Source organism: Homalodisca vitripennis, chromosome 4 (assembly GCF_021130785.1).
Source record: "Homalodisca vitripennis isolate AUS2020 chromosome 4, UT_GWSS_2.1, whole genome shotgun sequence".
In the NCBI taxonomy this organism is placed as follows: Eukaryota; Metazoa; Arthropoda; class Insecta; order Hemiptera; family Cicadellidae; genus Homalodisca; species Homalodisca vitripennis.
Genome location: NC_060210.1, coordinates 134,699,333 through 134,724,085, shown reverse-complemented (window position 1 = coordinate 134,724,085; position 24,753 = coordinate 134,699,333). Strand labels below are relative to the sequence as shown.

At 38.2% G+C, this 24,753-nt stretch overlaps 1 protein-coding gene across 3 annotated transcripts in view; it reads right to left on the bottom strand.

The window, feature by feature from the left end:
* Positions 1 to 22,873: 22,873 nt before the first annotated feature.
* The window catches only part of LOC124360215 (aquaporin AQPcic), an 81,223-nt gene continuing 79,343 nt past the window's right edge, over positions 22,874 to 24,753 (bottom strand). For all 3 annotated transcript variants that reach the window (XM_046813627.1, XM_046813628.1, XM_046813629.1), the window contains exon 6: positions 22,874 to 24,043. In XM_046813627.1, the coding sequence (XP_046669583.1) occupies positions 23,936 to 24,043 (108 nt within the window). In that variant the 3' untranslated portion in view covers positions 22,874 to 23,935. The remainder of the gene's footprint in view (positions 24,044 to 24,753) is intronic.

Sequence of the window (24,753 nt, the reverse complement as noted above, 5' to 3'; positions counted from 1 at the left end):
ATTAGATTTCTATCACCGGTTCCCGTAGAGATGGGAGGCCTACTAACTGTCTACTGTTTAAACTGAGGCGCGTGGGCCGAGGGTGCGTAGATTCCTTAAGGTGATGAAGGTGATGTAATTGCTTTTCTGTTAAATACTTTTTTATTTTTTAAAAGAAACTCTGGCCACAACCCTTAAGGAATTACTAACATAACTTTTTTTTACAAAAAACATACCATTCACCAATTTAGAAATTACATTAACAAAATCAAAATTTAAACATTTTAAACTAACAATCAGCTGATAATAAAACATTTGATTTGACACTAATAGCACTCCTATACTTTCCTCCCCTTCTTAATAAGTGTCATCGACTGGATGACATATTGGATCGTTGCCTGTTTTCATCCATGGCACCCACACGTTTTCTCGATTGGTTTGAATGCTTCCTTTTTACAAGTCCACCAGCAAGAACTTCGTACGAGTGTAATTCATTTTGTTTCTCCACAACTCCAGTCGGCCAACCACTGCCATGTTCTTATTTGTCCACACTTCTTGTGGTATTCCTAGTTTGATCTCTCCAAAGGTTTGCTTCAATTTTTCTCTAAGATTAGGTATCATATTGTCAAATATCGTGGGCAATTCTGGTCCAAAAAACATTTCAGATAGAGCCTTTCCAGTGGTTTTTTTCTGGGGAATTTCTGTAGCTAAAGAGTACATTTTGGAGAACTATTGTACTATCTCCTATTTCCTTTTTCGTCGAGTAGTATCTCCTCTTCAAGGTTCTGATAAGACAAGCTAAAAATGTAAACATTCTCAACTAACAATTTGAGGCGGCATGGGATTTCCCGAAGCCTATTAGCCTAGAGCAAAACAATTATAGAAGAAACAAAAACTAATAATCAGCCGATAAAAAACACGTGATTTGAGATTAATAGCAATTCTACAACCCTATAAAATAATTGTTCTACAGAATATATATTCTTGCAATTATTCTACGAGAAGTGTAAGGCATTTACGCAGCATTTGGCAGAGGAATTGAATAATTAAGCCCAACACACGGTTGAGTAGAAATGTGTGATCTTTTACAGTATGCATATGAAAGATAGCTGGAGGGAATTACGTGTTTTTTATTTATAAAAAACAATTTCATAAGAACAATATTATTAAAAAATTTGGCATTGAGTAACATTTTAATACAAATAACTACCCTCAAGGCATAAATTATTGAAGACCATGTGACTCACTGGAGCTATAACTAACTTACATACCAAAGTATTCCCACATTTTGGAATTCAGCAGTTTTTACTTAGGCCTGGTTGCAAAATTGTCTAAGTCCCTACTTTGAATTTCTGTTATTCCTTGCGGAGAGATCAGAACAACATTTCTAAAAACAATAACTGATAATGCACCGTCTTAACAACTGTTTAGAAGAGGAGGGCATGACATACTATGTGATAGTTATGATATAATATTTAGATAAAAATTAGATGCCAAAAGTCATATAGGAAAGATATTTGGGATATATTCTTGATAACTATAAATATAAACATTTCCAATCCAAACTTATTTTCTTAATGGAACCAACATTCTTATTTGTCTTAGTGACTAAAAAAATGCTATGTGATAGTTATGTTATAGTATTTAGTTAAAAATTAGAGGTCAAAATTTGTATAGGAAAGACATGAGTAGAGTTTGTGGGGTATGTGCTTGATAATTATAAATACAAAAAATTTCAATCTAAAATTATTTTTTAATGGAACCTACATTTTTATTCGGATTAGTGACTAAAATATATTTGTTAACTCCGATGTTGTTACCATATTACAAAATATAATAAGGTACGTTTTTCAATAAAATACAAAGTTTCTGGACAAAATGTTTTGTTCACTTAAGAAACCATATGAGGAAACAGCTCATTGTACTTAGTTCAGAAAGAGCCTTGGTGCTTGCTTCCCGATTGACCAGACTTTACTGATGGGTAAGATTGGGGGTACTGGCCGCCCCCCTGTCGAGATCCTAAAAGAAGGGTTAGCGGGTATTATATCTCAGTCATGTTAACTTAGAAGAAGGGAAGGCAGCACTGTCCAGTCTCTTCGAACCACAGCGGATAGGGAATGATACTTCTCATTTTTAGGCTTGCAACAACCATTAATAGTATGGAAGCTCCATCCATCCTGATAGTCGTCCTCTACATGAAACTAAACCTATCGAACAACCCTTTCACCCAAATAACTTGACACAATAACGGTTCGTGATGTACCACTCCAGGACGTCCTTGTGGTTGTCCATATGTGAGTACCCAGTGTAGGAAGTATCAGACCAGCAAGAAGTGAAACCTCCTGGGTTTTCTGGACAGCATGGTATAATATTGCATCATGTTACTTGCATTTTTTACACTGTCTAATTGAACTATGATGTATTTATTTGAATTTCAAGCTTCGGGAAGATTTCGTTTAATGTATTTAGGAGAAAGATGAGTAAAAAGACTAATCGAAATCAAAATATTTTGTCCAAGTATAGCCATTTTCTAGACGATAACAGACGATGCAGAATGTAAAATGTTGTCTTTTATTACTATACATAATTTATGATCCAGATTTGATAGATAGTTTTCAGTTATGCCCTGATCCAATACTTCCTGTTAAAGATTACTATGACTGAGTGAAGCCCGGAGTGTGGTCTATTGTGGTGTGCAACACAAGGGCCATAATTGGAGGCGAAATGTCGTGCCGGGCTGCCAAGAGAGATCATGTGGTTATTGGAGTTGCATTTACAACAGGTGATTAACGGCCGATGCAGCCTAGACCTAGTGACACCGGCCCGCGCTGCGCTAGAGGCTAGGGCGTGGGAATCGAACCCGAACCTACCGCCCAGCTGTTCGTGTCGACATCGATATCGGGAGCACCGCCGGGCGAGAGTTCTAGTGCTCATTGTCGTCAATTGTGTGGGTGGTGAGCCGAGATGTGTGATCTGGCCCACGGCTACTGCCAGTCTCTCGTTTTCTCTTCCTTATTCATATATAGTATCATCGTATTACCATCATAAATGTGAAAATTTGTGAAGATGGATGTTCGATACTCAGTCACGCACAATATAGTGGATGGAAATGGATGGATGAAGGTTTTCTCCCGCGTTTGTTTGGCCGAAAACTATGTAATTGTTAAAAGCATCGAAGCTTTCTCAGGATGTCTTCCAGCTGGTTTCAGATACAAACTCATTTTCATTAAACTGGGAAGCTGAGGTCAGCAATGGTGAGCAGATGAAACTTATGGGACCAAACATGGATATTTTGAGAAGACACAACATGTGATTGTGATTATATAAAACATATTTAACTGCCCGGGGTTAATGCTTCATCCGGAGAGGTTGGGTGGTTTGCATAGTTGAGAGAAGTAGGGTTGGAATGGTTGAAGGTGTAGCCTTAGCTTTGTGAAGGAGATCAGGCCAACATCTCTACCATTTAGACATTATGCAGGTACTTTGTGTACTGATGCTATTATTTTTAATATTAATTTAAATTTTATTTTGCACTGTTTTCTGGACAAAAAGGTACTTATAGAAAAGCCTTACGATATTCATCCAAAAAAACATCAATTTGAATGTTTTTCCTAAAAGGAATACAATTCCTCTTCCCACTATATTCATCTTTATTTTACCCTCTGAATGTTTCTACAGTCATGGCGAGGCACTTATAGAAAGTTAAAAATTAAATCGAATTTGACATACGTTTTGGATATAAGAATGTTACATGTGGTGATGAACATTTGTGTTAATTTGTACAAATCATTTATTTATTTTGTGTCTTCCGAGTCCCGTCTTGCCTTTTTGGAATTTCACAATCTGTAACATGTCAATTCCTACTGTTCAAATCCGTGTTATAATATTTCCAATTAATTATTTCTATGGCGTTTTTATGGAGATCACAATCTTCAGATTTTTAGTCAGGCAGGGATGTATATGAGATTTGAAATACAATGACCACTTCTGACTCAGTGATGTGTCACCATCTATGCAAGAATGTTCGATAATGTCATTCCTTAAGCTCTATTTTTACGTCAGTTTAATATTTTATATATAAACATAAAAAATGGAGGATATAAATTCTGTTAGGGAAAAGAATGACACTCTTTTTACCATTAATACTGTTCCAATAGTTAGTCTACTATGGAGGAATGGTAGAATAACTAATCGGGTTCAGAATAGAAACTAATTCTCGGGATTAAATTAGATTCATCAAGCATTACCATTATATTTTGTGGCTAAGAAATGCTTGCGATCGTTGGAGGAGGTGATGTTTGCTACGGAAAGAGATATCTCGGATTCTACCATGATTTTCACGAAATCTTTGTTTCTGACAGATTGAGCTCTTTATTTCACTAGAATTTGAACCCAAAAAAGGAACAACTCAGATTTTATTTGGAATATTTTTTATTCAATGAAAACTGCTTATCCTAGCAGTGATTTGGATAACGTTTCAAAAAGGGCCTGAAGCTTCCTGCTATACAATGGAAGATTTTGCATACAATTCTTGTGTAACAAATTTTGAAATTACTCATAAACAAGTTTTAGACAATTCAATTCCTAAAAAAGAAAGTAAATACATAAAACACCTTGAAATGAAGGAATTTGTATATAATTTTGTAATATTATGTATTATGTACCACAATAAATATGGTATAATATTTATTTAAACTGTTAATAGAAACAATTACGCCAAAAAAGGTATCGATTTGTAACGCCTGAATTATGGAACCTTCTACCAGTACAATAGTCAACTGTCTGTCCTAATCAAAAGTAGCCCAAACCCAAACGTGCTGCTGAACTTAATAACTAGAACCAGTCATAAGAATTCGTTAGTACCGTCAATTATAATACTAGACAAGGCCGTCGGATTGTGCCATGACTGTTCCAATAGAAGCTGTTTTAAAAGAACAAGAGAAAGTAAATCATTCAGACAACAGTATTAAAGTACGTACAACTTACGAGTAGAGGTGATTGAAGAATCGTCTCAATCGACTTACATGTATATATATATATATATTTTACACAGGTAACGACTAGAATAGTACATTAATTAGTAAGTCAGTATGAGTGTACTCAAAATTACATGATACATGTACATTTAAAAATACCGATAAGTTTCCATGTAGAGTGGCATTGTCTTAGTGAAATTGGTATTATCTTAAAAAATGTATTATTTTTTATTTGATATTGCAGACAAAGTATCTTTGCAAAACGCACAATTTGTAAAGGTTCAGTATAGAGTTAAAACTAGATGTATTTTATAAAACCTCATGATAGGTTTAATTCATTTCTGTGGAATAATGTATGAATCAGTTGTAATGGTTTATTAATTAAATTTAAATGTCACTTATCTTCCACAAGATAAGTGACCCACATATTTGAAGATTAGAAATTGCAACATTTTAAAAGTCTAACGAGGTGAAAAGCAAATTTAGTCCCGAACAAAATTAAGATTATTGTTTGTAATTGTTTTTTTTTTCAATTTAAATATATTATTTTAAGGTGTTCATAACCCTTGGTTACGTCTAAGAAGCTTGACATAATTTGTCTTGTCTATACTATCGTATTGAAACGCATACCACACCATCTTAAAAAGGTAAATATTCGCATATAATTAACTATAATCACAAGTAGTTGGAGTTATTTTTATACCAGTTACAGGTTCATGCTTAATTACATTACTATGCCATTACAAATATCAGTAGTCTCGTTCATAAAAATAGTGGGCTAATTATTTAATATTGGAAATGAAAAGATTAATGTTAAGTCTTGGTAGGCCTATTAAAATGTATTGGTAGTATTTGTAAAGTATTGTATTTATAATTTTTTACCATTTAATTACTATTAGAATCAAACAATAAGGAAAAACACAAAACCTAACCTACCTTAGTCCTTGTCCACCTCGTCATCAAAATAGCATTAAGAAATTAATTAAACATTAAGCGTTTGGAGCAGAAGAAGTTAATATAGAGAGTTAAAATTGTTTCTTAAGTATCTACAATTTAAATGCTGGCTTTACTGTTAACCTTCAAGCACTTATACAATATTAGTTTTAGTCGTAGAAGTATGGGATGTGTATCATGTTATATAAATATATAATTAACACGCGTTAAAACATGATTTATATTATTATAATTTTATTTTTTATTAAATAATATTTCAACTGTTTTGTATTTCGTGTTTAAATATTAAGAAGTTTACACCTTACACGAAAAACCAAATGTGTTTGGATTCATATTAAGATTATCTTGAAAACGAGGCTTTTCTTATAATTCCACAAACTAAAATAAATAAAGGTAGATGACCTTAAGTTATCACGATTACTCGTAAATTAGCTATCATCAATATACTCATTTACTTCATTGTTACCCGTCCAAATAAGGAGAGAAGGAGAATACTAGTTTATTTTATATAGTTATTATGTCCTATAAAACTTTTATATCTCTGTTTTATGATATATTTTATAAGTAGAAGTCACTTTCACTTTAACAATAGTCTCTTTTAGATGTCAATGTTAAATTATCAACGCATCATGACAATTGGAATCTATAATTACAATATTACATGGTTTTGTGATATTTTAGGGCTTCGGGGAGCGCAATACAATTTTTACGTAACTTGCAATTTTGAAAAGAATTTGGAAAAATTATTAAAATTCATACAATTAATTTTTAATACAATACAATAAAAATCTTTAAACATACCTTTTTTAATGAGATCCCTCATATACATTTTAAATCAAACCTCTTAACAGCGCCAAGAAGCATAACAAAAATTATCTCCCGAATAGATCTCAGTGTTTAGTTTACGTTACTTGCTCATTTCAACACACATTTTAAACTGAGTACTAGATATCTTCTTTGAAACACGTGTTATGTACTATAAAGCATACAAGAAAACAATTATTGCGTATCTGTAATAGCTATTATGATGTAGTATTACATCTAACTTCTGAACAGCCGATTTTATCTCACAGCGGTTTTATTCAAAATAATAGGACTTAGCTTAACCTTTGATCCTCTTTACAATTAACATTAAAATATTATGTACCTAATATATGACTATTTCCATTTAAAGATCTCAAACGTTTTCTTCATTCAACGTGCGCTACATTCTTTAAGGAGCGCATAATGGTTTTTAATAATTGAGTGAGAAATGAGCAAGCAATAGAATATCAAACGTGTATAAACCTCTTCGTGGTACTTTAATAATTTGTGTTAATAAAGTACAATAATAAGTATAGGATACTGAATTTGACCACGGGGATTCTTGTCACATTGGTGATCCATCGTTTCTAAGTTCTCCATGAGATCACCTGCGAGAAGAGAGCGCGACCGTCAACACACAGTAACCAAAGTGCAATGTAAACGTATAGTAACAGCATCAAGGCTACTGAGGAAGATCCATCCCAAGGCCGGCAACCATTTCACCGATGTTATCAGATGTTAACCTGTGACCGGGATATCGGAGTTGGGCAACCTCGCACCGCCGCAGGCCTTGTCGCTGAGTCACTCTCACTTCGCCTTATAGACGTCTGGCACTTATCTCACACTCTGCCGGGGGATCATGTTCTTGGTGAGAAGAATTACTGCAAATTTCGACCTATTTCTGTCTTGAAATTAAAAATAAATTATTTTAAAAACTTGTAGACAATTTCAACGATATTTAATACAAATACCCACTCAGTAAAGCCCCTCTTCAATCTGTAAATCATTGTGAAATCGATAGTGAATAACCATCGAACTAACCGACCAATTTCACATGGATTACACAGTTGAGAACATTAGGTTAGGACCAAGAATTCTCGCAGATTAAAAGTTTTGAGTATTCCAAAGCTCAGACTGAAGTTAAGAAGGGAAAAGCCTCCTTAAAATGATAAGGTTTAAACTTTTTTTAGGAATTAATACAGCACATTTATTTAACAAACACTAATCAAAATCCACGAATATGATTAAATTTAACCCAGAGAGTTGATGTAGTTACGAATTTGAGAGACTTTTAGAACTGAGATAAGTTTCACAAAGGTTTGATGGTGGTATACCTTACCCAACTGGAGCACAGTTAGAGAGGTCTGGTGCCTCTGAGGTGGCCACATACGTCATACTCCAGCAAGCCTCAAATAGAGCGTGGGCTCTATCAATTAGTGTGACATAAAACTTTAACTGTCTTTGATATTGTGGTCAGTCCAGGGATCAGTTAACTAATTAAGACATTGCACTGGGTGCTCGCACTTATTGCACACGTTATTCATACCATATAAAGGGTTGATGCTGCTTACGTTAAACATTTTCGTGATTTTGGCAAAAAAACAGTATATAAGAAAATTTATATGAGAAATTGAATAGGTGTATCAAGAGGATTTAGTAAGTTCAAATTAATTTTAATACTTTTAAATTAACGCAGTATATGCGTGGTAAATGTGTGGCGGAACTTCTTTATGAAGTTCGATTTATCAACGTTCTGTAGTTGTGCTTTTAAAATGTACAAAAAGGCAAACGTGTACGTAATTAGTTTTCTCAGACTGAAAGCACGACCCGATCCTAAACGTTAACGAAAGGCGTTGAAAGAAGAGCCGTACTTGTCTAAATGACCAAACTAGTTCAGGTCGTTTTCAATAAAGCTATGACCGTACAACACTCGTGCGGAACAATACTAATCGCTTGTTTTGTTCAACTGATGTTACCAAAGATTGTACTTTACATGAATACAAAACTGGGTATATCCGAGGAAAAATCATTTGAATCTCTTCTGTGTGATCTCTCACATGTGTTATCCTGGCAGGGATAAGCTCTATTTACGTACTTCAAATATATGTAAGGAATTGGAAATAACAGGTCTTAATTTGAAAGTTTAAATTAAAATTCTATGTTCTGGTGTTCAAAACAGTAATTTATTCTGTTAAAACGTCCATGATACACTTATATTGTAAATGAAACATGTTAATATTACATCCTACCTTCCTTGTTTTTATTTTGGTACGTTCCTAATGGTATAACATTTAAAATTAACAACTTTCAGAATGCTTTAAACAATAATTACTCCCATACTACTACATGGCCTCACTCTTGAATCTGGTAACCTATTGTTTGCAAGTACGTTTCGTTCTGTAACATTTGGTCACAAATGTCAACTAGAGATCTTTGGCAACAACAGCAATTGTCAAGAACGGATAGGTCAGGTCAGGTCGAATGGGATCCACAGTATCGACACACGAGTGGGCGACACTTTCACTCCCTTTGTTGTCGGCTTTATTGTCCAGTGATTAGTCAGAGATAGTCTGCTTCTGTAGGGCAACGTCAAGTAACTTTCCGGCTGGACAATGCTCTAGTTGATTAAATTCTAAATCTTCAAACAATTACAGTAGCTATTGAAAAAAAGAACATGCAATCTCTTAGATTAGAGGTGCACTGAAGAACTAATCTAAAATCTGATGCCTGTGCCACAAAGAATACGTTATACTACATGCGTGTATTACACTACGGAAGAAGCTATATTGCTATTCCATGACCTGTCTATTAGACGTGTAACCAGCGATAAACTGCTATGAGGTACATTATCTAGATTACATTACACTACCCAGTACTCAGGAGGTTATATTGCTATGCCATGACCTGTCTATTGGACGTGTAACCAGCGATAAACTGCTATGAGGTACATTATCTAGATTACATTACACTACCCAGTACTCAGGAGGTTATATTGCTATGCCATGACCTGTCTATTGGACGTGTAACCAGCGATAAACTGCTATGAGGTACATTATCTAGATTACATTACACTACCCAGTACTCAGGAGGTTATATTGCTATGCCATGACCTGTCTATTGGACGTGTAACCAGCGATAAACTGCTATGAGGTACATTATCTAGATTACATTACACTACCCAGTACTCAGGAGGTTATATTGCTATGCCATGACCTGTCTATTGGACGTGTAACCAGCGATAAACTGCTATGAGGTACATTATCTAGATTACATTACACTACCCAGTACTCAGGAGGTTATATTGCTATGCCATGACCTGTCTATTGGACGTGTAACCAGCGATAAACTGCTATGAGGTACATTATCTAGATTACATTACACTACCCAGTACTCAGGAGGTTATATTGCTATGCCATGACCTGTCTATTGGACGTGTAACCAGCGATAAACTGCTATGAGGTACATTATCTAGATTACATTACACTACCCAGTACTCAGGAGGCTATATTGCTATTCCATGACTTGTCTATTGGACGTGTAACCAGCGACCTTTACGTACTCAGTACCCATTGAGAGCAGGTGTTGACTGGACCCACAGCCCACATAGCGACAATGTGCCTTCACAGACACGCACTGCGCACTTGTTATGCTAATGTCTCGGGCTGCCGTGGCAGTGCAAGGAACGTGTTTATAGCCTAGAGCTCAGCTTCGTTTCTCACGCGCATGCGAGCATTGCTCCATAATTGACTCTTAATTCACCTCTGAAGCTGTATCTGAAATAAGGTGCCGAGTTCAGATACAGCTGTTTTATGAATTCAATTTATAAATCGTTAAAACCTTTCAACACCTTTAAAATCAAGTATTATTTATATTTACATTAGGCAATGGGTGGTTTTTTAAAACGTATTTTTTATAAAACATAGATGCATTTTCAACCCAGAAATGATAGGCAAAGTAATAGTTAAAATACTAATATTAAGCAAAAATGAAAGTACACTATTTACTCAGATAAAAATAAAAATCTAATATCTCTAACCATCATTCCGTGTTTGAATGTAAAAAAATGTTGCTTATACGAGTACATAATCCAACTATAAAAAATATTAAGGAACAGGAACAGGAACGTGGTGCAACAGGAATATAGCTAATACGGATTGAGATACAAAACACCATGTCCTATCAGCTATCATTTAAGCTGTAATTTCTATTATTAGTGTAAAAAATGTATTGTATGAGCAAAAAATGAATCTTCGCCACAAAAAAAATAGGTTCAAGAATATGTTCAATTCGTGTACCTCTCAGTTCTTACACTTAGCTGCAAAGTTTTCATTTGGTAGCAACAACTTAAATGTAATGTCCTCAATTTATATTCCATAAAATATTCCAGGCGGTACATGTGCATGTACATGTTTCCTAATAAATTGACTTGAGATTATTTGGAGGTTTGGTTATGTTATCTTCAACCCGTTTGACCGATTCTTGAGAATTCCTTCCATAACCAATAAGACATCCCATAATAACCAACACCAGATCCCCATTCACTGTCTTTATGTAAAATTGTTTTACTCCTGCCCACACTCCATTTAAAACAATCGCACGGAAACATATTTGTTCTATTGAGTAAATTTGTTTATCTAGAAAATAAAATAAATTCATCCCAAACTCACAAAAATTGACTTATATACACCGTGCGCATGTTTAATACAATGTAGCAAACTGTAGGAAATTTTATATTACGTAATCACTTCCGTAAGAAGAACCGAATGACTTCTTTTATAATTGGATCACGATCGAGCAGGAGAGCGATACGATGCCTGATATAAAAAAACAAAGGCTTATCAGCTGTGATTTCTATATTTAGTGTAATATTTAAAAATTGTAGTTTCGTCATAGAAACAATACGTTCAATTCATACTTCTTAGTTCAGTTAGCTTCTTTAGCTGCAAAGTTTTCATTTGGTAGCAGTTACTTGAATGTAATATCCACAATTATACCATGAACTTTTTCAGGCGGTAGTACATGTTCCCTAATAAAACAGCTTGATATTATTTAGAGTATCGGTTATGTTATCTTCAACCCGTTTTACCGATTCTCGAGAAATCCTTCCATAACCGATAAGAGATCCCGTAACAAACACCAGGCTTTTCCCATTCAATGTGTCTTTTTGTAAAATTTTCATGCTCCTGCCCATACTCTATTTAAAACAAACGCACTGAAACATTGATTATTCTATTGAGTAAATTTGTTTATCTAGAAAATAAAATAAATTTATCCCAAACTCACAAAAATTGACTTATATACACCCTGCGCTAAAGATGCGCTTAAGATACACTGTAGCAATTGGAAATTTTTATATCACCTAATCACTTCCGTAAGAGGAACTGAATGACTTCTTTTATAATTGGATCACGATGGAGCAGGAGAGCGATACGCTGCCTCAGGGACTTACCTTGGCCTGGCATAGGAGCTCTCGGCCTCTCGGCGTTCACTGACCTTTACCGATGTGTGAGCGATCCACGAAAAACCAAGGTCTGAATGTCGCATTAAAATGGCCGATATTTATTCGGTATTTAACGACATCACGACGCCTGACTAACACATTCCACGTAATTGCAAACTGAACGATGTTTAGCAACGTCGGTGTTGTTGTGGGAATCGATTTGGTTACATTACCTTTCTGTTTCCTTATAGGCACTATTTGTTTGGCTAAAGTTACATTCTATCACTCTTGCCGATATAGTCTGTTTAATCATATGAGTGATTTGTGTGACTGGAGTTAAACGAAAAAAATAAATTATTAGTCGAACAAACTTGGTTATTTTAACACCATTTTAATTGGAATTTATCAAATGTCTTGTCCCTTTGCATTAGTTTACTTAGAGAGGAGTGGTGTGTGTTGCTCTTGGACTTGTGTCTTCATCATACCAATAAACTAAATAATAATAATTAAGTGATGTTTGAGACTTAGAGGTAACAACAATAAATGTAAGTATCAATGTAGGTTTGACTAACTAACAATACATGGATCACTTCTGGCTGTTTCATACTCGCCAATAAAATCTACACTAGGTACAGTGAAAACCAAAATGATCTGGGAAACCTATGAATTTTTCAGGAATAGCATAACCACATATATCGAGATACTGAGGTAAAAGGGTAATTTATTAATCCCTTGGTTAGTTTGGTCGCGACTTCTTTAAGGTGATTGAATCGATTTTGGGTTTGGAAAATATTTTTGAGATAATCTCATATTCCTCTAAGATAATTTGTCTTAATAAAAAAGTATCAATACCTCTTTAAGATATAGCTGTGAAATATTTACAATATTTAAATGAGATCTAGCTTTAGATATTACAATTTTTATTTACTGAACTTACTGTAATTAAAAAATAGTATATTTAATAAAATAGATTATTTTTTAACAGTTTTCATTTTTATTATCAGCAGTTTTTATTAGAGCTAATTAAAAAATTACCTACTTTAAATGCCTGTAATTTCACAAGGAGGGATCAATAAATCTTTTATACTTATTCCATATTCAGTGAAGTTACTAAAAAGAACTCTTGAATTTAATATCAAAACATATTTTCTAAACACAAAATTGATTGCACGATCTTCAGAGGTTTTAGCAAGCTTTACATTAAGAGAGAACCTTGCTCTGCTAGGATGATCACTTCCGGTAGAGACTAAAGTAGGGTCTCCGTTTTCCAAAGTGACACCGCTTAGACAGTGAGTATATTACGGGTTCTCGGCAGGAGACGGATCCAAACCCGTCCCGAATAACCGGAAACTGCACAGATATTTCATGTATAGTGCAATAATTGTTCACTCAGCATATGTACGAGCTGTTTATGTATATAAGCTAAAATCTCTTCTTTAGTGTAGTAGTTTGTCAGAAAATTAGACATCAAAATTAATGCAAATTCCTAATTTATACAAGAAACCTGCCACTTATGAGAACCATATGCTGGGCGATGACGTATTGTATTACGCACAAGGTCCTGGTCTGTATGAATCCGTAATGCTGAATTGAGAATCTGCAGTACCAGGAGCTGTGCACTTAGCATGTGCTCAGAACGTTCCTCAGGGGTAGTCGGCTTTCGACTACACGGGAGGCCTCCCCCTTTCTTCGTGGAGGCTGGCGCCCCCGGGGCTACCTGAGCCTAGCTGTGAGAATCTCCTCACAGTCCTTCTAGAGCTAAGGTCTTTCTTCTCTCTTTTGGATCTTAGCTCGACATCTTTTATCTTTTCTGGGCAAAATCTCGCCCACCTCTTCTTTTCTTCGACCCGACGTGGGTGTCACTTCCTCCTTCTTTTCGACCGGCGCATACCGGAGAACTCGGGGGAGTGTCCCTGAATTGTCGCAGGGACTGATGTGTGCTTTGCACTGCCGATGGTGTTTTCTCTGGTATGACGCCAGGACCAGCCCCTTCGGGCCCTAGTCAGGAAGTGCGCCATGGATGCAGAGGTCGGACTCTGCATTGCTACGGTCGGCCCCCGGCACGTCTGGTTTCCCGGTGCTGGGAGTACGGAGGTCGGGCCCCAGGGAACTGGGCTCAGTCCTCGAGGGTACACCCGTTCCCGATTTTTCCGGGCCGCCCTTGTCGCACGATGCGCTGGTAAACTTAAACTATGGAATCGCAAAAACCCATCGACAACGATACAGAGAGGTTGGAGAAGGAATTCCCCCACTCTCCCTTCGTGTACTGCAGACCGTTTGCTAAGAGTAGTCGTTTATTGAGGTCCCCTCCTTCGCGACCTCATAGCGAGACTCCGCCTTCGGCATCTGTGCAGGCCATGGCTTCCTGTGCCTCACAAGAGACGGGTACACCGGTTGTCTCTGATGAGTTTCAGTCTGAGGAGACACCAGTCAGAAGTTCAGGAAATATCTTTTCCCTCTTGGTTTCCCCCGATGGGAAGAACATGGAGTATGCGGCGGACACCATCTTCACGGAGGTAAAGAGGATGAAAGACGTTCTTCTCGACATGCGTGCAGCTACGTCGAGACAGAAGAGCCTAAGCACGGCAGTCAGGAACGGCATGATCTCTCTGGAGTCGTCTCTAGATCTGATCGATACATTTTGGCAGGTCTGGAAGATATCGATGGAGAGACTGCAGAGAGAAAGTTGCGAAAAAAGAGACTCAGGCCCCATCACCATCTATGGTGGCAGCAGCCCTCTACCACGGCTGGGAAAAGAGCGGCCGGAAGTCCCCCTGAACATCCAAGGAGGAAAAGCGGCAGAGAGACGCCGGAGAGCCTGCTTCTGTCAACGCGACAGAAGAGAGCGAGTTTCACCCGGTAGTCTCAAAAAAAGAAACAAAGGAAAGCGAACGCCGTAGATAAGAGCGGGAAGAGGCAAGAACCAACCTCCACTCCTCCCCCACAAGTAAAGAAGCCGGAGAAACTCCCGCGTTCCAGGCCTGGGAGCAGGTGGTGATTGTCAAGCCTAAAGCTGGCAAGTCATACGCCGAGATTCTTGGTGCAATGAGGGCTGGAGTTTACTCCCGAAAGAGTCGGGCACCGTGGTACGCCACATAATAAAGACTGTCACTGGAGGATTATTACTGGAAATCGCAAAATGCGACGACAGAAGGAAACTCCAGGAGGCGATACAGAAGGCGGGTGGGCGACAGGGGCGATGTTCGCTCCATTGTTCCTAAGGCAAGGCTAGAGATCCTAGATCTGGACGCCTTAACCACCGAAGCCGACATCTCGGACGCCCTAAGCAGGGAGTTTCCTGTCCTTGGTGGCGAAATTAGGGTTACCCTCTTCAAGCCTAACCGGCAAGAACAGAGGAAGGCCGTGGTTGAGCTGCTCGAGAGCGACTCCTTGACAGTACTCCGAAAAGGGAAGATCAAGGTCGGGTGGGTCGTCTGCCGGATTCGAAGCCGTGTGGAGGTGGACAGATGCTTCCGCTGTCTCGGCTACGGTCACACTAGAAGGAACTGTTCCGGACCGGATAGGAGCAGTAACTGTTGGAAATGCGGCAGCGCCGAACACAAGGCGGCGGTTTGCACGGGGGCTCCTTCTTGCGTCTTATGTACCGGAAACCCTGGAGCAAAGACAGATCATGTTCCAGGATCAGGTGCCTGCGGGGTTTTCAAGAAAGCCCTGGATGACAGGAAAGCCCGTGCTAGGCCACGAAAATGATCCGGTTTATCCAGGCCAATCTGCAGAGATGTCACGCTGCGGACGCAATCCTTGAACAGCTGGCCTGTGAGACCAAAGCCCAGATAGTGATTGTCAGTGAACCCGTCCGAACCAAAACCAGCTCATCTTGGTTTTATGATGGACTCGGCACTGCGGCAGTTTGGATCGCAGACAGTCGTGGGGTCCGCGTACTGAATCATGGTTCCGGTGACGGTTATGCCTGGGTTAAGTTGAACAGCGTTACCATTTACAGTGTGTACCTCTCCCCCAATTACTCTCCGCGCGAGAGTACCTGGAAAGATTGGAAGCGCTGGAAGACAGTCTCCGAAGCGTCCCTGGGCGTGTGATAGTGGCGGGTGACTTCAACGCCCGTGCGGTCGAATGGGGGTATGCCCGTGACTAACGTGAGGGGAAGACATATTTTGGAGATGGTCTCGAGACTCGATTTGGAAGTCGCGAATAGAGGGACAAGGCCGACCTTCCGAAGCACTCTCGGTGAGTCAATACCAGATATTACGATGGTATCGGCCGATTTGCTTCTTTTAGTAGCGGAATGGCGAGTGATGGACGTCTACACTGCTAGTGACCACGAGTTCATCGCTTTCCATCTTATCGATAATCGGCTGCCGCGGCTAGCGAATACCCGAAACACTCTTGGCTGGAATCTGGCTAAGCTGGGACAGGGGAAAACTTCTCGAGCAGCTAGATCGTTAGTATCGAGGCTGGTGTTCCGGGGTTTCCCGATTCCACTGAAACAGCTAAGGTTGAGGCTTATATCGGACTCTTCCATGAAACTGATAGAACACACGCTTGCAATTCGTCAATGCCTCGGAAACGACCTTACCGGGGCCGTCGCCAAGCCTTCTGGTGGACGGACGAAATCGGCGAGCTCAGGAGAAACTGCACTAATGTGCAGACGTAGAGCGCAGCGAGCTCGAAACCGGCCTGAAGCTATAACTAAGGGTCGGCAGAGCACCAAGGCTGCTAAGAAAGCTCTGAGTGCAGCAATTCGTTTGAGCAAAGCACGATGCTGGCGTGAGCTCTGCCAGGAAGTGGACTCGGACCCTTGGGGGAAGAGGATACAAAATTGTGCGAAAAAAAGCTCGGAGGAATAGGGAAAAGCACGGAAATGCCTGCTGGAATGATTTCGACAATCGTGGAAGCTCTCTTCCCCAAGTCATCCTGTAAGGCGGGAGGGAGAGAGTAACGAGACCGGTACCAGACGTTCCCCATTTTTACGGAGCAGGAGCTTGTAGCGGCGGTGTCTACCATGCGCAACAAGAAGGCTCCTGGACCTGATGGCATTCCAGCTGAGGTTTTGAAGATTGTAGCGGCGAGTTATCCACTCTTGCTGCTGAACATGTTTAAATGCATGTTTGGGTAGCGGGTGTGTTCCCGTCGCGCTGGAAGGTTGCTAGGTTGGCGCTGATCAGCAAAGGCAAAGGTGATCCGAACTCCCCGTCGGCATACAGGCCACTTTGTATGCTTGACACCGCGGGGAAGCTCTATGAAAGGTTGCTGAAAACCCAGGTTGCAGTCGTCCATCGAAGCCGCCGGAGATCTCTCTCCCCGGCAGCATGGCTTTCGAAAGCGACACTCAACTCTGAACGCCATTACAGAGGTGATCAGTGCCGTCCAGCAGGCCGAAACAGCTTGTCACCAGGCTCGGCCGATTGTGCTGTTGGTTACACTTGACGTAAAGAACGCGTTTTAACTCTGCTCGGTGGAGGACATGCTAGAGGCGTTGCAGCGGGACTTCAGCGTGCCCGACTATCTCCTGGTCATTGTGCAGGACTACCTGAAGAACCGACGGCTATTGTATGAAATCAAAGACGGAAGGAGAACAAAAGAGGTCACTGCCGGTGCGGCTCAAGGGTCTATTCTCGGGCCCAGACCTATGGAATGTTTCATACGATGGTTTGCTTCGCCTCGAGATGCCCCCACGACGTCTACCTCGTGGGTTATGCTGATGACGTGGCTGCAGTCATCACGGCGAGGACGCCGGACTTGGCACAGTTACGCCTTAATCAGGTAATGATTCGGGTCAATGCCTGGATGGCGAGCCATGGACTTGAGCTGGCGGTCGCCAAGACCGAAATCGTAATTCTCACTCGACGGAGAATCCCCACTCTGATCTCTATGAATGTGGGGGGTGTCGAGGTGCGGACAAGAACTGCGGCGAAGTACCTGGGTGTGTTACTCGACTGCCGTCTTCGGTATTGGGAGCACATTCAGGCGGTGTGTGACAAAGCCTCTAAGGTGGTTATGTCTCTCGGCAGGCTGATGGCTAACGTAGGAAGCCCTAGGTCAAGTAAGAGACGCCTCCTCATGTCTACTGTAAACTCAAACCCTTCTGTATGGCGCAGAGGTTTGGGCGGGTGTCATGAGGATAAGGCGATACAGTCAAAAGCTGTTATCGGTACAGAGAAGGAGCGGCACTTAGGGTCGCCTGCGCCTATCGCACCGTTTCCGGTTCGGCCGTGGCGGTCATGGCTGGGGTGATTCCTATTGACCTGCTGGCCATCGAGAGACAGACCGTCTTCCGGGAGGCTGCCGAGCGGGGTAGAGAGGATGCCTTGGCTGCTGCCAGGGCGGAGACTCTGCAGGTTTGGCAGAGGAGGTGGACGGAAGGATCGGACGGTCGCTGGACCTTCCGTCTCATTCGAGAGCTTCAATCCTGGATAGATCGTGGCCACGGGGAGATAGATTTCTACCTGTGTCAGTTTCCTGACGGGGCACGGTTACTTTAGGAAGTACCTCTACAGGATGGGAAAAGTCAGGTCGCCTCGGTGTGCTTACTGCCCGGAGGAAGATGATGATGTTTCATCACACCTTCTTCGCTTGCGGGCGCTTCACCGAGGCCAGGCAAACGCTCGCCACCACAGTTGGTGATGTTACGGCAGAGACCATTGTGGAGATGATGCTGCAGAATGAGGACGCCTGGAATGCAGTTACCACTCATGTACATGCGATCCTTCATCAGAAGCGTGAAGACGGATGTCTGGCTGACCCCTAGCTTCCGAAACAAGTAGTTTTGTCGGCAAGATGTCATCCGAAAGGGTTCCGGCCTGGGCTCTCCGTGGCCCGTAGGGGGTTTAGTGGGTAGTCCGCAAGGGAGTCCCCACACTCCGTGCGCAAATGCATTCCCCCTACGTAAAAAAAAAAAAAAAAAAAATGTGCTCAGAACAGGATGTTTCCCGTCTGTGGCGAGAAGTTACTGTTATATTGGTATACAATTATCTACAACAGCCTCCCTCGTTATATTAGAGTAGGTTATACATTTGTTAGTTTTAAACCTGTATAGAAAGCTTTTTATAGCCTAATAGTTATAGTTATTCGCCTTTGTTAATATTGAAATTTTATTATACTTTGTATTAATATCAGATTATTTATTTGGTTTTCCATACACAAGGGTTATTTAAAAATCAAAGATCAAATAATTATATTTTTATTTTTTAGTTTGTAAGGAAAACCTCATCAGACCACTATAAGTGTGTCATAAAAAATAGAAGGAGGTAAATTTTAATAAATAAGGGATGTATGTCTAACATGTATGTGGAAAATAAAAGCAATATTTAATTAGATCCAAAAAGGTTATGGTAAAACATGTTCTTCAAAGTAGAAACTGCTTTTCAAACGTACAGTTATTAATGGAAATCCAAAATAAAAAATCCTCAATGTTATAAAACTATTGTTATAACAAATGAATAATATAGTAATAAATCAGGACCTTTCAAAAATTCACCGTAACTGTTTTTATCTAATTAAATATTTACTTTTTTACATTAGGCATACATTTTTTAAGTTTTACCCCTTGTAGTTATTTTAATGGCGTGTTTTTCTCTAAGCAAACATTTGATAATATTCATACTGTAACCACTTTGTTTTCATTTAAGTAGATCATATGTTTTCCTTGAAAAAATACCTTACAAAATAATTATTTGAGTGTTTGACGTTGTACTTAACGAATAATTAAAATGCAATAGTTATCAACAACTTACAAGAGTTGTTTTAAACATCAAATTCAACTGTAAAACGTTTGAAACACACACACACACACACACACACACACACACACACACACACACACACACACACACACATATATATAATTTTTTAACTACTATTTTTACAACTTATTTAGTATTGCTATACCTACTAAACTCGACGGACTTATCTCCGTCATGATTGTTTTTGGACCACCCTGGTCTAAAGGACTTCAGAGACAACAAAAATTTCGAGTATTTTATTTGGGGTAATTATTTTGATTGTTAACATTTCTGGGGTACTTGAACGTCCTTTATGACATGTGTTTATGTCAATTGACACCAGGGCAATGTCAGCGGGTATATCGACACTTAACCGTGACATACCGGCGTGCCTGACGACTGTCGCAACACGGTATAGTTCAAGTACGAGGCTAATACACTAGTTTTTCTTGGGTTTACATTCACACAATTTCCTTTGACATTTGCTCCGATGGAACCATTTCATTTCAGATTTGACGCAATCACTCGTTCAAATAACCCTAATACACTAATGATACCGGTAACCGTTGAAGTGCAACTGCTCGGCAGAAAATTATTGGCATTACATCCACGTCTCTCATTCGTGTCCGATTGGTAACAAGGGTGTTAACTGGAAAATATAATTTTTGTGTGGTGGTACTGGATATAACCAGATCCGGATTTGTAACCATATGTTACCATACAAATTATCGGGATAAAAGCAATACACATCAGCCGTGTCAATTTCGCCACCGATACTTAAATTGTCTTTCTAACGACCTGTGAGTGAAACTCGTGTTGCGTTATATCACACCACAAAAACGACCTTTTACAAGTTATTGAGGATCAAAAAGTACTTCATGAAATCGTGTCATCAGTTGGACCATGCGACAATTGTGATGAAAAAGGTTCCAGAGAATAAGATGTGGTGCATGAGTCCCTCTTACCTAGGAAGAACGCTGGTTTTGGAGTACAAAAATCTAAACAATTCTAAAGTATATACTTTGTACTTACGGGTAACTGTGCGAAGGAGAAAACCGCTACATTATATTTATTAAATATACCTTCAAATAATATCAACTACGTGTGCGTTAGAAATAACAAGCAATGTGTTCGTTTAGGGCACTATTTAGAGCTGAATATATTATGGAATGCGTTGAGGAATAACGTTTACTTCCTAATAACCCTTCACCCAGGGTGGTACACTTCTGGATGGCTTATGGAAGTATCAGAAATTAACTTACATTGGGTACGCCAAAATCGATGCGTCACTTTTATCTGGGCAACCCCATGAAGAAGGAGAGTCATATCACTAACCAAAAATGTCGAGATATACAGGTAAAGGAGTGAATCCATTAAACACTATATTGCGGATGATGACTATCGGATTGAGTAAAAGTCTTATAATTCCTTAGCACCTTATCTATTCAATAAAATTCCTTTGAAAATCAGTTTCTTATTTTCTAAGGGCAGTGTAGACAATTTCTTGAATTGGCAAACAAGCACGGCATGAGTTTTTTAAACCTTGTAATGTATTCTTATATGTATTTTGTATTTTTAATTCTGATTGTATTCATTGTTTTAAGACACTTTGTATGTAGGCCTAGTGGCTCTTTGTTAATGACAAATAAATTAATGAGTATTTTAATTTAAATTTCAATATATTTAAATAATGTTTGGGATTTGTTTTCTTTTGTTTTCATGATAAAATCGTCTTATAAGTGTGTTACTATTTAAGCCTATTTCAAATCTTTTACATTTAAATTGCTCCTCCACACAGGCTTGGCCTTGGAGGTACATCTTTATTTTCTCTTCAATCTTTTTTATGTGATTTTATATCGTTGTTATATTAGTATACTCGGCTACATTGTACTGGTCAGACTTGGCATTTAGGTTAAGTTTGTACTATAGTAATTGTTATGTACTATTATAATGCTTGATTGAGAAAATAAATATGTTATTATTATATTTAGTTTTGTACATAGATGACCTAAACATAACGGAGCAAAAGTTCACATTTTTATATTCAGCAGTTTTTATTTGGACCTAATTACAAAATGGCCCTCCAACTTTAAATGCCTTTAGTTTCACGAGGAGGGATCAAAAAATCTTTCTACTTATGCTATATACAGGTTTTTAAAGACCTACGGATTTAAAATTAAAAATATTTTTAAAGCTCAAAATCAATTGCACCTCCTTTAGCAAGCCCCCAAAGTGAGGGAGACACTTCCTCTGCTAAGAAGATCACTTCCGGTATAGGCTCGAACAGAGTTAGTTTCCCATTTTTCCAAGGGACTGAGATAATATAGAGGTGTGAGATGACGACAACAAGCGGTCCCTACATCAACCTTACTAATGGAGGTTTTCTCAGATTATTGTCCTAAAAAATGTATTTAACATTTGAATACAACGTTTCGTTGTCTAAACAAACTATACCTTTTATTAGATTCGCAGTTTTGAAAAACAGTTCATAAATAAATCCATTTGTTTGAAAAGAATAAAATAATTATGATACAAGAGATAATTAATTTTTTTTTGTCTCTTTACAATGTGAATTATTATATTTCGCTCCAAACCAAATGCATTAATAAATTCAAACGTTACAACCTCATTGAATTTCCCCTTTTGAGTTTTAAGAGTAATATATTGAAGGTATAAATTTTTAAACTGACATTTTGTATGTTAAGTGGCACAAGTACCCCTAGTTCTTTCGCAAATGTTGAAGTGAATGCGTTAGTTACAATAGAATTACTAGTTATTGAACACTTCTAATATATTACGATAATTGAAAGAGCAATTTAGTCGGAATTAGAGATCAGCTTGGCTATGAAATTGATTGGAAAACGCATAAACCTCTGAATTAATTCAGAGATGAACAGTTTTGGAAAGTATAGAAAACACCGGATAATACATTCTAACTTATTGTAATTTGTATTCAGTAAACGTTATTAGACTGTTAGGTATTATATAGGCTACATAGGAGAGAAAATTAAAAGACACAGTTTTATTTACAGTTTATTTAAGACACCAAGTGTACCGTTATTGTACAAAGGCACCTCAATAACTACTTCTAAAGGACAATGTAGATAGTATACAGAGAAAACAGCCGAAAGAGTGAATTAAATTAAAGACATATTTACAAGTAAATATAAATTCAGCCTCGTTGATTTCTTGAGTTTTGAAAAAAATTGGTGTGAAAATATTAATTTTTCACATAAACTGGTGTGAATAATCATGGGTTGAACCACGTTTGGCGCAGGCACCTTCCTGTTATCTTTGGTACTTAATTAAACTAAAACTTGTCTTTATTCTAGTGTTTCAGGAATGTTGCAATCTGCCAACACAGTTCAATTTCTGCAAAAGTGATTACAAAGTTGGGGGTGTTCAATATTAAAGAGTGACGTGAGAGCTTGAACATTCTAGATATAATTTACAGGCACATTTTAAATTAAGATAAACCCTCCTTATCAGCACCAGTTGCACCCTTCTTGGAATCAGTTACGTAATAGTACATAGCAGAGATAAGAGCATTCTTCACAAATTTGTTTGATAAAAGTTCTAAATACCAAGCTAGTGTCAATACAAACAGTTTTAAGGCTGGCACATCTTGTTTAAATATGATAATAATGGACTTATCTTGAAACTATCTATAAATATTGAATCTTCCATGTTTGATTCTTTGCTATGACAAAATAATATGTATTTACTACTATTTACAAGCTATTACAAATTTACTTAATTTCCACTTTCAATTTGTTATCATACAGCAATATAATTAAAGATTTAACATTATCTGAACTTTACAGAATTAAATTAGTATTAGCAAAGACAGTATTTTTGCTTTGACAATTTCGTTCGATACTTTACACAGTGATAAAAGTTTTGTAACTGGAAATAATTTAATTTACAAATTTCGTAAAATTTAAAAACAAAACTTTAAAGTGGCCATAATGTTGCAAGTTTACAGTGGACGTAGGTCGGCCAGGCACAGGTAACTGATCATAGTCCATGCACTACAGTCTGGAGCTTGCTGCTGGTGGGTCTGAAGGAACGTCTTGTGTGGTTTAGAAGTCGTAGGAACTGGCCTCCTCATCTGGCTTCCTGGCTCTGAAGAGGGCACGGTACGCGATGCCAGCAACCACTCCCCCCACGATGGGGCCCACCCAGTACACCTGTGGTAAGAAACTTATTACCTTCAAGAAATATTCACAAACAGTTGAACGGCATAGTATTGTATGAAAGAAAGTATATAAATGCACTGAATTTTTGTTGTTTAGAAAAGTTTAACATTACTAAAATTGATGTTCATAATGATAACCATGAATGGTTATTATAATCATATAAGTGTGAATGGTATAAACCTTCACTTGTTCAAATTAAGTTCCACACATTAAAAATAACTCATATACTCGTGTACCCTATGTTATGTTTCAGGTTCCTGTTTTCAACACACTTTCCCAAATATCACATAGAAACTCTGATCCGTGACAAGTGGATCTCAAATTAATTGAAAGAAGGGGCAACAACGAGTAACGTGAATAAATATTAACTATCAGCTGTAGATTTTAAAACAAATCATGATGGAAAGGTTTATAATTTTTATCATATTTTAACTTTGTGAAAAAAATAACTGCAAAATTAAATCTGAACATTGTGGTTCACATGCATGTAAACATTAGGAAACTCGCATATGAACTTGGATAGTAAATCAAGATGTTTTATGATGGTTGGTTGATGTTCTTTTGACACAATAACAGCATTGACAAATGCCGAAAATATATTTTAACTGCATAACTTGCAAATTGCTAAAGGTTTTGAGGATTATGGGTATTTATTTTTATATTTATTTATGTTATTTTATTATTTATATATTTATTTTTGC